Source organism: Zootoca vivipara, chromosome 1, assembly GCF_965207765.1.
Source record: "Zootoca vivipara chromosome 1, rZooViv2.hap1.1, whole genome shotgun sequence".
NCBI classification, from domain to species: Eukaryota; Metazoa; Chordata; class Lepidosauria; order Squamata; family Lacertidae; genus Zootoca; species Zootoca vivipara.
The window spans coordinates 87472830-87489322 of NC_142582.1; the positions used below are offsets into that span (position 1 = coordinate 87472830).

The window sequence follows — 16493 nt, forward strand, 5'->3', positions numbered from 1 at the left end:
AGTCCAGGCACTGACCAAGCACTTGTGCAGTAATACCTGATTCAGATGTTACAGAGAAATAGAGCTGTGTGTCATCATACTGATGACTCTGTGTCTGTGACCCAAATCACCTAATGACTGCACTCAGCTGCTTCATATAGAAATTAAATAGCATTTGGCGAAGGGGCACTGCAGCATCCTACAACACATTTGCAAAGGAGCTGAATGCTTACTGTCTGGAAATGATCACAGAAGTAGTGGAACCTCCTACTGTGCTGTAGTGGTTAAGAGCGGTAGACTCCTAATCTGGGGAACTGGGTTCGCGTCTCCGCTCCTCCACATGCAGACCTTGGGCTAGTCACGCTTCTCTGAAGTCTCTCAGCCCCACCCACCTCACAGGATGTCTGTTGTGGGGGAGGAAGGGAAAGGAGAATGTTAGCCACTTTGAGACTCCTTTGGGTAGTGATAAAGCGGGATATCAAATACAAACTCCTCCTCCTCCTTCTTCTTCCTACACTGTGTCCCCAACTTGCAGAGGCAATCCAGGATTCCATGGTTCATGCTATTGAAAGCTGCAGAGAGGTCAAGCAAGAGTAACAGAGTAGCACTCGCTCATCCGCCTAAGACAGTGGTTCTTAATGGATGTGGTGCACCACACAGGTGTGGCAGGAGAGGATAGCAAGTGTGGTAGGAATATTAAAGGACAATCAAAGAAACATTTAAACATTTCAGTGCAGTATAGTTAGTATATATATTTTTTTAAAAAAAAAACCTACAATCAGAAACAGTGTCCATGCCTCTCTTCAAGAGCATGTGCTATTATTCTACAGTTCTCCACGACGTACCGTATTCTGAACAGGGATTTTCAACTCTGACAATTATGAAAGATCAGAAAAGAGAAAGGCTTCTTTGTGTTGATGAGGAGATAAGAGTGTTTATCTCACATTAGACCTAATATAAATGAGATTACCCAGCAAAAGCAGGCTCCCACCTCTCGCTGAGTTTGTATACATAATTAAGGTACATATGTGAGAGGCTTGTTTATAATTGTATTTTGAGAATGATTCATGTTCTTATGTAGCTGCATTCTTTTATACTTTCTGGATGTCCCATGGTCATATTATAAAGTACAGTGGTGCCTCGCTTAACGAATGCCCTGCTTAACGAAATTTCCGCTTAACGAAAGGATTTTTCGAGTGGAGCTTGCCTCACTAGACGAATGCGTTTTACGAAAAATTCATCTAGCGAATTGCGGTTTCCCATAGAAATGCATTGCAATTCAATTAATGCGTTCCTATGGGCAAAAAAATTCAATGCATTCCTATGGGATTCACTAGACGAATTTTTCGCTATAAGAAAAGACCCGTGGGACGAATTAATTTCGTCTAGCGAGGCACCACTGTAGTTGAGTTCTGTGTGTGTGGTGTAGTGGTTAAGAGCGGTAGACTCGTAATCTCCGTTCCTCCACATGCAGCTGCTGGGTGACATTGGGCTAGTCACACTTCCCTGAAGTCTCTCAGCCCCACTCACCTCACAGCGTGTGTGTTGTGGGGGGAGGAAGGGAAAGGAGAATGTTAGCCGCTTTGAGACTCCAAAGTAGTCAAAGTCGTTGTCGTCGTTGTCGTCCTCTTCTTCTTCTTCTATGTATTTTAGCACTGCTAGGAGTTGTTTCTTTTTGTTTTCCAATGTATTTCTTATCAATAAAAAATTATGTGTGGCACAAGCAGATTTTTATTCAGAAGAGGGGTTCCAGATTAGCAAATTGCCAGGAGCTCAGAAGCAGTTAACAATGATGTTGAACTGTTTTGGAAGAAGGTTTGAATCTGAAGTGTCCCTTTCATTTGTTCATAGAGAAGTTGTCAGTTCTCCCCATCCCTGGTGTCCCATACTGTAACCACACTTGATAGCCCTTTGATCATCAAGTGGATTTTTGGAGGACATGAAAGGCTGTACCAAGAAATGGGGTATGAAAAGCCACTGTGTTCATGAATCACTGTGCATTGTTCTTTGGAACAGTGTTTAAATTTTGCCATGCGCATTTTGTACCTGGCTATCGGCACTTGCAACCGAGCGAAGATGCCCAAGTTCCAGGATGGTGCCTGACGTCTCCAGCATCTGGGAGTGCATGTCTGGGGATGCTTGGATCTTGACTGTTTTCACACATTAGCAACACATCCTGTAGAATTCTATTCATTACATTTTATCTGCACAATCAGAATGAATTTCAGGAACCAAAAAGTCATATTGAAAAATACCACTTTTGAACTGACTGGTCCAAATATGGCAACTAGGCATTCCATTTTGGCAACACTAACTCTGGTTTGGCGCCTAGCTTATATATCTGAGTTTCTAACACTGCTTTGGAGCCAATCAAAATGGGTTTCACAATATTTATAAGAGGTGGCATTGAAATTGTCATTTTACCTGTGCTAAGAAACTGATGTCTGATCCTCCAGGTTGAATTATTGATTGGTTGGAGAAACTACTAGAACTACTTTGTAGTTCCCCCCCCCCCCGCCTTTGTGAATAAGCTTCGCAGGAAATAAATAGTGGAGATATCTGTTCATGGTGGTTGGAAGACCAATAAAGCAGCTGAACTGTTAAGCAGTCCACTCTTCAAGGTCTTCTAAAGTGCACACAGCATTAGTATAAGTAAAGCTGATAGTTTACACTTTTGAATCTACAATTATTATTATTATTATTATTATTATTATTATTATTATTGCCTATCACATAAAGTGAATTTTCACCTGAGTCAGTATTAAGTGGTCTCAGATAACTGACATAAATAGAGCAGATAGTTTACGTGCTGTTCTTTAGAGGTTTTGACATCATTACTTCTACTTACTAGGAAGCTTTAGCCATCTGCCGACAGAGCCTGATACAGCTAGTAGGAAGATGTAGTACAGCTTTGCATATGAGTAATCATCTAATTTTCTGTTTAACAGGCTTAGGATGCTAATCACTGTTACCTGAATTCAGTAGAAAAGAATCTGAGAAGACAGAGGAATGGCTGGTTGTGATTTCATGATTTAAGTTTTTTCTTTGCACAAGTTGCAGGCTAGCTGGCAGAGCTGTTGCTATGGAAACAAACAGTCAGCTCCTGAGAGTGCCAATGGAATGCTAATCTGGTATAAATGAGGAGTTCCAGCTGCTGCCCAAAGGTGGGAGACATGAGAGAGGAAATGAAGGGAATTAAACTATGTTATTTCAGTACAGTATATATCTACCCAATGTTGGCATCTTTTTCAGGATCTATCTATTCAATGTTGGCATCTTTTTATATGAGCTGCAAAGACTGCAGTAGCTAGAAATAAAATGCTTCCATTATAGATACAAAAATTAAAGTCTTCCATCAGTGTGGTCATTTCCCACCATCTACATATTTTAGATGTTTACTAGAAATTATGAAGTAACTTTGAACTCAGTGTTGTTCTTGGCTAGTGCAGTAATCAGGCTATGGACATTGGTGCACTGGTGTGATTAATCAACATTCTTCAGTCACATATTTAAGTCCTGCTAAATAGGTGAGGCTGACAACAAGCAAGGAGTTGATTTGGGACTCTTAGTGTTGTTCTCCAACTCCTTCCAACAAGTTCTAAATTTGATTAAAAATAATTAATGCTCTCTTGCCTTTTACAGATACTGTATTGTGGTATTACTTGTTTAATTAAATATCAACACATTTTAAATGTATATTGCACATCTATAATGACCGTTGAACTTGTTTGTATTTGAAGACATCTTGCTCTGCTGTACAGTTGAAATCAATATGCTCAGATTCAATGTGCAAGAAAATCTTAAACAATTCTGAGTATTACTTATTATATTTATATACCAACCTTCATGGAGACCACAGGGTGACTTACAACATAAAACACAAATTACATAATACAATAATAGTAAAAGGGGAGGAAGTCAATACCCCAGGGGTTTCGCTCCCTCTGCAGTAGTGGTTATGTAGCTTGGGGATACTCCTACATCCTTTGCTATCACCTGAATCTCAGGTGGCCTCAGTGGTGCAGACTGCCTTCCATTAGCTTCAACTGGTGGCCCAGTTGTGCCTCTATCTGGAAAGGGATAACCTAATTTCTGTAGCCTGTGCTCTGGTAAGCCTTTGTAGGTGGTTTGGAAACTTCAGCTGGTGCAGAATTTGGCCAGGCTGCTCACTGGTGCAAGAGGCTTTGAGCTTATTGCACCAATCCTGGCCCAACTACGCTGACTGATAATTAGTTTCCAGGCCCAGTGCAAAGTGTTGGTTTTGACCTATAAAGCCTTAAACAGCTCAGGTCTGCAATACCTAAAGGACCACCTCTCCCCAAATGAAGCAACCTAGACCCTGCAATCATCATTGGAGGCTCTTCATGTGCCTCCTCCACTAGAGATCCAGAGGGTGGCAACATGAGAACAGGTCTTTTCTGTACTGGCTCCCTGGTTGTGGAATGCTCGCCTTAGGGAGACTTGCCTAGCGCCTTCATTACATATCTTTAGGTGTCAGACAAAGCCTTTCTCTATGACCAGGCCTTTTGCCTGATAGAAATTCTATGGCCTTTTAGATGTGTTTGGGGAAAGAGGGAGTTTGGTTTGATTAGATTAGATTTTTTTCTGTTCTCCTTTTGTATTTTTATGTCATGAACTGCCCTGTGAATTTTGGATGAAGGGCAGTTTTGTGTGTGTGTGTGTGTGTGTGTGTGTGTGTGTGTGAGAGAGAGAGAGAGAGAGAGAGAGAATAATTCTGAGCCATTAGCTGTGCTGATGATTGCTGGAGACCAGCATTGTCTGGAAAGTCACAGGTTGCCTAACCCTGGCATAACATAAATGGAGTTTTAATAACTTTTAAATTGATCATAATAATTTTAATTTAATTAAAATTTATCCTCCTAAGGTTTTTCATTTTTTTATTCTAATGAACCAATGTGATTGCAAACATTTATAAATAGACCATTTTACTTAACATCTTTATTTTTCTGGCTTTTTTCATAGCAAAATCATGAAATCTCTCCCAGTTTATCTCATATGTTCCTACTCTATAGACAAAATAGCTTGGTGACTTACTTCTGCTTGCTTACCCTTTATGAGCTAGACATTTACTTACACATATTTGAGCTTGTAAAACCTAGTAGCGGGAATGACTTCTACTGTTCCTGAGGCCAGTGTCCCTGACTGTTAGTGTGTTTTTCTCGCCCACCAACTTTCTCTCTCCTGTCAATCCACAAGGAATCTTACTGAAAGAATTCACTTACAAATCAATATAGTCCTGGTTATTTATGATTCTTCAGATTTTGTAGTGTTACACTTTTAATTTAATCATTCAGTTTGTAGTATAAAGTTAAACATAGCATGTTTTCTTTATTGCTAATTACTAAGACCAAGGCCAATGCACTCCTCCAGATTCTGTTCATTTATTTTAAGTAGATGGGAGTAAAGGGAATTAAACAGTGTAAACAGAAACTTGTTTTACTAAGTTTGAAACTTTGTCATGGTCAGTCTTTCCTTAACAGCCATCATGTTCTAATTAAATGATGATCACTCAGACCACTCAGCAATAAAGTTTAAAAAAATGTACACCTTCAGTATGTCACATAATTTGAAGCCTGTGTCCTTTATGTTTATTGCATAAACCACAATATTCATAATGAGATATGCCAAGTGTGGATTGTGAACTAAAGTGGGAAGGAATTCTCCCAGTTTTAAGTCAGTGCAGAATAACCATTTTTGAAACTATTAGCTTTGAAGATGGGCATAATGAAACAAAAAACATTTTTAGTCATTGTTGTTTGAACTGTTATTCTTCTGAGTAGCAAAGACAAATGAGAGAGGTCAGAAACTCATAATGGTGGTCTACAAAAGTACCAGTTTGCAACAGAGGCACAGTTAACCTGAAGCTAGGTAACAAAACAATCTAAAGGACTAGTCAGGAACAGCAGAATAGGATAGGGTGGCAGATCTACCACTGTATCTAAAGTCCTACCCCTTCTACCAGCCATGGTAAAAGCTGTGGAGGAGAGGGCAGTTGTTCCTGGCATTTTTTGCTGCATTAGCCCCAGTAGTCATTGCCACCAGTGGGAACCTTGCTGGTGGTAGCATGCACTTTTCCAAACTTTCATTGGACATGGCAGGGTTCCTTTATTGTGGTGGTGTTAGTAGCTCCCAACAGCAGGCAGATCAGAGGTTAGGATTGCTGTCTTAGTTGAGGGAAGACTGTGAGCCTTGAAAACACACAGGAGGGAAATAAGGAAGCTGTCAGTGATTCCTAAAGCAAGGACTTTTACTGATGGGAAAATCTATGTGATAAAATTAGAGTAACAAACTTCCTGTAAATTAAATCTTCAGAACCTCCAAATGCAGTCAGAATGCCTCAAAATCAAATCCTTCTGGACAGCAGTCCTACAAGAAATATGCAAAATAACTAAACAGGTATTAGAACACACCCCAGAACTGGCTGTAGTGAACATCTTCCAAGATAATAATGCCCACTCACATTATAAAGAGCTCATAACCCACCTTCTCTCAGCTGCCAGAAGCATCCTAGCCAGACACTGAGGAGACCTGTCAGGAGTAAGCATAGACCAGTGGTATCAAATAGTATGGAAAAAAGCCTTATTAGAAAAACTAACCAGTAAACTGAAACTGACACGGGGACAAATAGGAGAAGACGCCTTCACCCTGGTATGGTTCCTCTTTTCTCACATACATAACCCAACAAGAATCCACTGACAGCATACAAACCATTTTGGCTAACCTGATTCAAACACACACACACCATCTCACTGCAGCCAACCAAAGACAACCTATCACACCCTAGGCCCCACCCGAACCTCTCACCGCCAAGGAAATAAACAAGCAAATAGTAAGAAGCCATACAAGTGATGCTGACACAAAATAATAATAATAATAATAATAATAATAATAATAATTTATTATTTATACCCCGCCCATCTGGCCGGGTTCCCCCAGCCACTCTGGGCGGCTTCCAACAAAACAGAAATTCTAAAATACAGAGATCCACCCACAAACCCCCCACAAACACTTAAGTAGAAGAATAGAAGAATTGCCACCCAACCCCACCCCACTCGCCTTTCCCCCTCTCTTTCCCCCTCTTTTCTTCCTAACCTCACACTCTATGCAACACTCACGTCTCACAACAAGTGAAACTGATCTGTAGAAAATACAACTTGAAAAAAGACAATGCACGTATTTTGGTAAGAAATCTTTAATAAAAATATTTTTTTTAAAAAAAGAATTACTAATTATTAAATCATATTATGTTGTCCTTAACCAAGTACTGATTCACCTGTGTGCATTGCACATACAGCCTTGGGAACTTTTAAGTCACCTGCTGGTTTTGAAGGTCCTTCCTCTGCCAGTGTAGTTATTTGCATTTGTACATGTAGCAGTGTACAAATTCCCCCACAAGATGAGCAATTGGGTTTTTACCTTGGATGAAGAATGTGGAAATCTCTGTACCCAAGTATTTCTGCTAAATTTACTGATAGCAACTGAATGTAACTAACATTAGGTGAAGTTAATTTTACTGTGTTTTTTTATATTTTCTCAGATTTTCTTGTTGGAAATTTCTTTTCATCTTGGTCTGGTGACACATATGAAGAATTGGTTCATGCTATAATGGATTTTCAGTGGTACCGTCAAGAAAATAGGCCTTATAATAGAGTTTATGTCTGACAAGTGGTACGACTTACTGCATACAACAATGACAACCTCTCATATGAATGGGCATATAACAGAAGATTCTGACAGTGAAACAAAAAATGTGGATCTTTTACCGCTTGAGGAGCCTCAGAGGCACAGAGAGATGGCTGTTGATTGCCCTGGTGATCTGGGAACCAGGATGATGCCATTGCGGAGGAGTGCTCAACTTGAGCGAATTAGACAACAACAAGAGGACCTAAGGCGAAGGCGGGAAGAAGACGGAAAGAAGCAGGAACTGGACCTTAATTCTTCTATGCGGTTGAAGAAGCTAGCTCAAATTCCTCCCAAAACTGGAATAGACAACCCTATGTTTGACACAGGCGAAGGAGTTATTCTAGAGAGCCCACATTGTGCTGTGAAAATCCTAGGTATGTATAACTCAGAATGAAACTTTTTAATGAAACTCCTGCTGGTGCAAAACACTGCAGCTACACAGTTGATAGGGATAGACTATTACCAGCGCCTAACTCTGGTGCTCAAAAATTTGTACTGGCTGCCCATATGCTACCAAGCCAGGTTCAAGGTGCTTGTATTAATTTACAAGGCCCTTAACAATTTGTGTCCAGGGTACCTCAAGGATCTCCTAATCACTTATATCCCTAAATTGAACACAGGTCTTCAGGGGAGTCACTGTTAGTGGTCCCCCAAGGATCATATACACAGCGCATAACCACCAGGAGCCATGTGTTTAGAACTGTGGGCCCAATTTTTTGGAACTTCCTTCAGACATCAGACAGGCCCCCTCCCTACTGAACTTGCAGCATCTAATGAAGACTTTTTTTTATTCCAGCAGGCATTTCATTTGAACTTTGATGTTAATGGTTTTAATTGATTTTTACTTTTTGTATTGTATCATTTTAAACTCCTTAGAGACAATTGTAGTATAGCAGTATAAATTGTTTAAAGAAATAAAATTTAGGAATCATGTGCTCTGCGGAATAACATTTGGAGAGCACTTAAAAATGCTGCTTTTATATTTGGTTTAAGTTCAGAAAGCATTTCAGAAACTTACTAGGCAAAGCACATGGCATGCATGAATATGAGATGCATACCAATAAGAGTGAGAGTCTCTAAGCAAAATGTTTGTATTACAAATAAATTAATGCAAATTAACATACTGAGATGTTAAGGAGAAATACAGGGTAAGCCAAACAGCCATGCCTGGGAAGACACCAGGAAAAGGGCAACAATAATATTTGCTGTGCCTGACAGGACTGGAAGTGTCGCTATACACGAACAAGCAGCAAAGCTACTGCCTGGGCACATAACAACAACAATCCTATTATAGCTTAGCCAAAGTATGTATAACTGAAATAATCACACATTTACCCTCTGTTTATTCCACCTCCATTTTTCCCATTCCTGAAGCCCTTAGTGTGAGGACTTGCCAAATCTGTTACTTGTAAAGAAACATGTACATGGATAGTGCTGTATAAATTAATACGTTAACTAAATTATAGTGCAGAATTTATGGAAGCAAATATCTATTCCCCTAGGTTTGGACTATATTCATATATATATTCCTACTGATGGGCATATGGGACCCAGGTGGCGCTGTGGTTAAACCACTAAGCCTAGGGCTTGCTGATCAGAAGGTCGGCGGTTCGAATCCCTGTGACGGGGTGAGCTCCCGTTGCTTGGTCCCAGCTCCTGCCAACCTAGCAGTTCGAAAGCATGTCAAAATGCAAGTAGATAAATAGGAACCGCTACAGCGGGAAGGTAAACGGCATTTCCATGTGCTGCTCTGGTTTGCCTGAAGCGGCTTTGTCATGCTGGCCACATGACCTGGAAGCTATACGCTGGCTCCCTCGGCCAATAATGCGAGATGAGCGTGCAACCCCAGAGTCGGTCACGACTGGACCTAATGGTCAGGGGTCCCTTTACCTTTACCTTACTGATGGGCATATTATTTGAGTAAAGTGATGACCTAATATAATTGTTGGGGTAAATTAAGTGTAAAGCAGTAAGATACATAAAGGTGGTTAAAGATAATTTTCTAGCTGCTATAATGTTAGACTGAAAATTTTCTTTATATTATGGGAGTTGGTAAATCACACCAAACTTGGTTGTGCAAATTATTATCTGGTTCATTTTCTGTTTCTTCAACACCTAAGTCTCTAGTTGCAGTGACCTCTGGAGGCAAAGCAGTGGCTATAACGATAGCATGTCAAGTCAGACTTCATGCCACACAAGTTATGATTTGCAATCCACCTCAAACCGTAATAATATATACACTAATAAGAATTGGCATTCAAAAGAACCAAGTTTGTTATATAGCTAAAATAGCACCATCCAAACGCAAGAGGAGATAGATAGAAGCAGGGTTGATAGATTTCCATATATGACAGAAATCCGGTAACACTTTACAACAAAACCTTGAGGAACCCACACAATGCTTACTGGTTTCATAGAATCATAGAATTGGAAGAGACCACAAGCGCCATCCAGCCCAACCCCCTGCCAAGCAGGAAACACCATCAAAGCATTCTTGACATATGCCTGTCAAGCCTCCGCTTAAAGACCTCCAAAGAAGGAGACTCCACCACACTCCTTGGGAGCAAATTCCACTGCCGAACAGCTCTTACTGTCAGGAAGTTCTTCCTAATGTTTAGGTAGAATCTTTCTTGTAGTTTGAATCCATTGCTCCATGTCTGCTTCTCTGGAGCAGCAGAAAACAACCTTTCTCCCTCCTCTATATGACATCCTTTCATATATTTGAACATGGCTATCATATCACCCCTTAACCTTCTCTTCTCCAGGCTAAACATACCCAGCTTCCTAAGCCGTTCCTGATAAGGCATCGTTTCAATCGTTTGCAGGGTGGGCACAGAAAAGGGGGTAAATGAAGTGGATTAAGGCTTGAACAGGAGCACTCTACACTGAAACATTTTCTTGTAGGCCCTACCCATAACTTCTGAATTGCGGTTTGCTAGCTAGTTGCTAATCATCCTTTGTCAATTCAGACATCACATGAAACCATGATTAAGTGTCAGTAAATATGCTTGGGTAGCTTGTCTGAACTGTTTTGTAGTAAGGAACTTGGGTAAAATTGCCACTGGACTTAAAAGAAAATGTTTCTGGAACAATAAGTGGTTTTAATGGAAGTAGCTACATCCAGCATAGGTAGTCACATCAATAAACACTTTCACTTTAATCTGCAACAAATGATTTGTTAGCTACAATATAATAATGTTTCAGCTCTTCAGTTTAGTTACTGTTACTTTGCATCAGTTTTATATATTGTTGACCTGTGTTGCCTTTAAAGGCATTGGTTGTATTTTAACTTTATAAATATGACTTAGAGCAGGGATCAGCAAACTTTTCCAGTAGGGGGTCCTTCCACTGTCCCTCAGACCTTGTGGGGGGCCGGACTATATTTTTTTTGGGGGGGGGAATGATGCAAGAGCACCACGAGCCTTGGTGACTGTTTACCTGTGTCTTGCGAGCGGCAGGGGCTGGCAGCGGCGGGACAATGAGCGGTGCACGAGAGGGCTCCGGAGAGGGGCTGCTTAAAATGCCGGCTGCTCAAGCGCTGCTGCTGCTGGCACCAACAAAGCCCAGCGCCCTTCCACCTCTAGGCAGGGCAGGGAGAAGCCAGGAGGAGGGAGGGAGGGAGGAGGCACCACCACTGCCATGTGAGGGAGAGGGAAAGAACACGCACTGGCAATCCACGTGGTGATTCCCAGACCGTCCGTGGGCTGGATCCAGAAGGCAATTGGGCCTGATCCGGCCCACGGGCCTTAGTTTGCATACCCATGACTTAGAGCAGGCATGTCAAACCTGCGGCCCTCCAGATGTTTTGGCCTACAACTCCCATGATCCCTAGCTAGCAGGACCAGTGGTTGGGGAAGATGGGAATTGTAGTCCAAAACATCTGGAGGGCCGCAGGTTTGACATGCCTGACTTAGAGCAAGCAGTCTGAACCTGTTGCTGTGGTGATGAGGAGAGATTTAATTTGAGAAAATACTACAGTTGTGACTTAATTTTTGCAGACCAGTAACCAGTCTTAGATACTGTATATGTAGGGTGTCCTGTATTCATTCTCTTAATTCTTTATTTCATTAAGAGATTCTGCTTTCTGTAGCCAAAGTCCTAACCAATGCCCAGGCATTGTTCCCACAAGCTTCATTTTTCATAGCATTCCACATGGAAATGCTGCAGAATTGTTATGTGTATTTAGACTGCATTCTGCATTACGGTTTTTACTCATGAGTGTGTTCTGTTAAATTCCTGTCAGTTACAGTGTCATGCAGGCAGGATTAATATATGTGAAAGCCCATCACAGCAGGTGTGGAATGGCTTAATCTCTGCTGAGAGAGAGCCCATCCAAGGATGGCTTTCACTATCTGGAAAAGCTCTGCCAGATGGGACTTCATGGAGACATTGGCAACTGTCACCAAAATACAGCCTAAGTAGCATTCACAGCCTGGGCATTGGTTAGGAGCTACTAGTCAGCAAAGCTCTTGTTCCATGTGTAGCCCTTCTTGATACCATTTACATGTTGGTTCTGTAGGGTGGCAAGCCACTGAGGCTGGCTTGAACATGCTTACAGATTAGTCCCATCAGCTTGTTGTGTGAATTAGGTATCTGATGGGTTTGTGGGGAGAAAGTCCCAAAGGTCTATAATTCTTTTGGTTGCATCCAAATCTTTGACATTACAGTCATACCTCTGCTTATGTTCGCTGCAGGTTGCATACATCACGGGTTACGAACGTGCCAAACCCAGAAGTGCCAGAACGGGTTACTTACAGGTTCGGCAATTCGCACATGCGCAGAAGCGCCGAATCATGCAGCGAGCATGCACAGATTTGGCGCTTTGGGTTGCGTACTGCTCTGGTTGCGTACAGGGCTCCGGAACGAATCCCGTTTGCATCCAGAGGTACCACTGTAACTTGCTAAAGCAACATTCAGAATAGGGATTTCCTTCAGGGGTGGAAAGGGTTAAATTCCCTTCTCTGTGTCTGTGCTGTGATCCTCAAAAACATTCCCAACACCCGTTGATGCTAAGGGCATTTTTTCTTTACATAGAAAGAAACATGCAACATCATATTAGTTTGGTCCTTGATACTGTGAAGTTGAAACAAATCAAAGTTTCCGTGCGCTGCTCTGGTTCGCTTTGTCATGCTGGCCACATGACCTGGAAGCTGTCTGCGGACAAACACCGGCTCCCTCGGCCTATAGAGCGAGATGAGCACTGCAACCCCAGAGTCGGACACGACTGGACCTGATGGTCAGGGGCCCCTTTACCTTTACTAGAATAAATACTTGCTATTTTGAGGAACTTGTAGGGGAAATACCCACATTTATGTGAAATTTTGCAGATCACATGCAAGTGAGGTCTCAAGTCTTCAGCCTTCAAAGTAGTTGTGCTTACAAGTAGCTGAATATTGACATCTTTAAATTTCAAAGGGTAGAAGAAAATAAGCACTAAAGAACTGCACTGTGTATTTATAGCATGGATTTTTCTGTAAGCGTGGCATATTTTCTGCTTTCTAGATTCAACCTTTGACACTTTTGCTGAACTTCAAAACAAAATTCTAGCTTGCTCTGAAAGCTGCCAGACTTGGTTTAAATGTGTGGCCATGCAAAGAATTCTATATCTTTTATTTTATTTATTCGGAAAGGAACAGCATATAACTGCTATTGTACCCCAGGAATGTGGCAGTTTGCTAACATTGTTCCTTCCCTCACTAGTGTTCATATGAGTACTTTTCCTCAAAAATCTTAAATGAATAAATCAAACACTTCACCTGTTGACATACTGTACTTTTCCATCTATAAGACTCCCCCATGTATAAGACCCCCCCTATTTGGGGGGACTGGGTTTTAAGAAAATGAGGGGAGATGGCCCAAAGTTGTTGAGCTCCCCCCCCCCAACGCAGCTGTAGGCAGGAAACACTCCCTAGAACGTTTCCCACGTGCAGCGGCATTGGGGAAGTTGCACTCCAGCCCACCGGTGGGCAGGTGCACAGCTTCTCCCCCCCCCCCCATGCCACTATCCGTGTATAGGACAACCCCAGTTTTTTGACATGATTTTTGAGTCAAAAAACCTCGTCTAATACACGGAGAAATACGGTATTACTGTTCTGTATGATAAGTATAAGTGATTCTGCATTTTTAATAACACATACTCAGGACTGTTGTTTCTGTTTGCATTTGTATTTTTCTTCAGGATGCAAGTTAGCTATAGTTTTAATTTTGTTTTTCAAGGAAGAAAGCAAAAAAAAGAAAAACCAACCCTGCAGCTATTCCCTCTCCTTCCTCATTTCTTTTTTTACTTTAAATATAGCTGCTTTTAGATTTTGTCATATTTAAATCATGCGTGCATTGTCTTGGGTTGTAAAGTTACAAAAGAAAATAGTCCTTTCACCTGTTAATTACTAGTGGTGTTCCCAAATAAGAATTTGCTTCAGAGAGCAGGGCATATATTATTGCCTGTCCTAATCTTCAGAGATGCCTAGTTCAACATTTATTTAATATGACCCAGCACAATTTCCTCTCCCTCCTTCAAATTGGCTTTCCTGTCATGCTGAAAAAGAATCCTCCCCTTAGTTGCACTTCTGTTTATTCTCTGGTATTAATTTGAGCGATATGCACATTGGATGTCTACCCTGTTGCTGCTGAAATCAGAAAATATAGAGCATCACATAAGGTAATAATAACAGTTCCAAAGTATTGAGACGAAATCTTGCTTTATTGTGAGTAAACCATGTTCTGTTCAAGTTTGGGAGAGGAAGGGTGGACAGCTTTTTCCTTCTGCCAGAAGTTCTTTGTACTTCTTGAGATGCTACTCTGCTTCAGACCTTTGTTCACTGTCAGCATAAGAGAAGAGCTAACATGCTCCTGTACATATAAAGAATACCATATGTAGTACTTTTGTGCCAGCCTATGTTTTCTTTTAATTGTGAAAAGCTGTGGGGAGTAAATATTAATGTATGACTCATCGCTTTAGCTAGAAAATGGGAGTTATTGTGATGTATCTATATTTTTAAGACAAACATACCAAATCTAGAATTAAACTTGTAATGCCTATGTTGCTGTTTGTGAAGCCGAGATAGAATAGTGTTGTCTTTACTGTATGAGAACAGTGGAATGTTTTTGCTCTTTTACCTTTTCAACATTCACTCGTATCTGAAGAAGTGTGCATGCCCACGAAAGCTCATACTGTTGCTAAAGGATAAGGCACTGGCTTCCTAAGCCAGGGATTGTGGGTTCATCCCATCTGGGGTGACACGATACCAGTGACAAACTTAGTTGGTCTCTAAGGTGTTACTGGAAGGAATTTTTTTATTTTGTTTCGACTACGGCAGACCAACACAGCTACCTACCTGTAACTCTTATTGCAGTCCTTCTTTAGCTTCTTAAGGTGTTCATATTTTGTGTGGAGAGGTGGTGCTTGGGGGGGGGGCAGCCTTCATGCTCTGTTCTGGGTTCTTTGAGCTGCCAGAGTTCATATCTGGAAGAGAGAGAATACAGGGACACAAGAAGTGTTATAAGAGCCTGGTTCTTGTTGGGAGGAGGCTATGCAGAAGAGGCAAAATGCTAAGCAGGCTAATGTACCCATCACATGTGTATTAATAATTTCTGAGGGTGGGGAGAGAGAAATGTTTCTGCAGAGTTAAAATTACACTGCAATTTAGAGTACAAATTGCCTATCAATTCATATTAACATATTAAACTGGCTTGCATGTCACATTAAACCATAGGCAGGGCCGTCTCAAGCAGGTCGGGCGCCGTGGCGCGGAGATCGCCCTGGCGCCCCCGCCCTGGTGGGTGGGTGCAGTGCGCAGCATGGCTTCCACACGGCTTTGCCATGCAGCGCCCGCCTGCCGGTCCAGCGCCCTAGTGCCTCGCGCCACCGAGACTACACCTAGAGCCGGGCCTGACCATAGGTTAGCTCAAAAGACTCTTCTTCACTCCTCCCCTGCTCCTTTCTTTAGTGTGCTAGGAAACAAACCAGAGGCTTCTCTTTCCGCAATATGTGAACCTGTGCATGGTTTCTTTTTCTCCCAACAAACTACAATGGTAAACTCATTGACTTTAAATCAGAGTTTATCCTATGATTTAAAGTGACATAAGAACCAGGTCATTCACTTCCAATAGAGTGTGTCTTTTGGCTACTTTTTATGTTGACTTTCATTAAATGTTTCTGATAAAATATGCATGCCACCTATGTATAGATATTACTTACTTTGAAACCCTTCTAAAAAATGATAGCAAATCTTTACTTGTTGTTGTTTAGTCGTTTAGTTGTGTCCGACTCTTCGTGACCCCAGACCATAGCACGCCAGGCACTCCTGTCTTCCACTGCCTCCCGCAGTTTGGTCAAACTCATGTTCGTAGCTTCGAGAACACTGTCCAACCATCTCGTCCTCTGTTGTCCCCTTCTCCTTGTGCCCTCCATCTTTTCCAACATCAGGGTCTTTTCCAGGGAGTCTTCTCTTCTCATGAGGTGGCCAAAGTATTAAAATGAGATAAAAATCAAATATGTTCCAATGAGAGTTCACAACTCAAGAATTCATATTCTGTTTTCTTTTCCTTTCATATTTCAGGCTGTATGTTATGTTGTGGAATGATAGAGCTATCTCTGCCTTATCCTCTACTCCACCTCCCCCACAATTAAACTATTTGGCTTTAAGCCATAAGAAAGTTGTGACTTTTATATCCATAGAACTGACAACAGTGCATAATTTATCTCCCTTTGTGTAATTATCTGAGTATATAGCACAGTGGTGTTATGAACCCTTCCTGTTCAGGAAAAACAGTCTCATGAGTGTGAGCAGTTCTGAATTAAGTTGTGTGGG

At 41.5% G+C, this 16493-nt stretch overlaps 1 protein-coding gene across 2 annotated transcripts in view; it reads left to right on the forward strand.

Annotated features, from left to right (window-relative positions):
- The window catches only part of PALS1 (protein associated with LIN7 1, MAGUK p55 family member), a 55031-nt gene that overhangs the window by 12811 nt on the left and 25727 nt on the right, over positions 1-16493 (forward strand). For both annotated transcript variants that reach the window (XM_035113874.3, XM_035113883.3), the window contains exon 2: positions 7538-8057. In XM_035113874.3, coding sequence (XP_034969765.1) covers positions 7655-8057 — 403 coding nt within the window. In that variant the 5' untranslated portion in view covers positions 7538-7654. The remainder of the gene's footprint in view (positions 1-7537; positions 8058-16493) is intronic.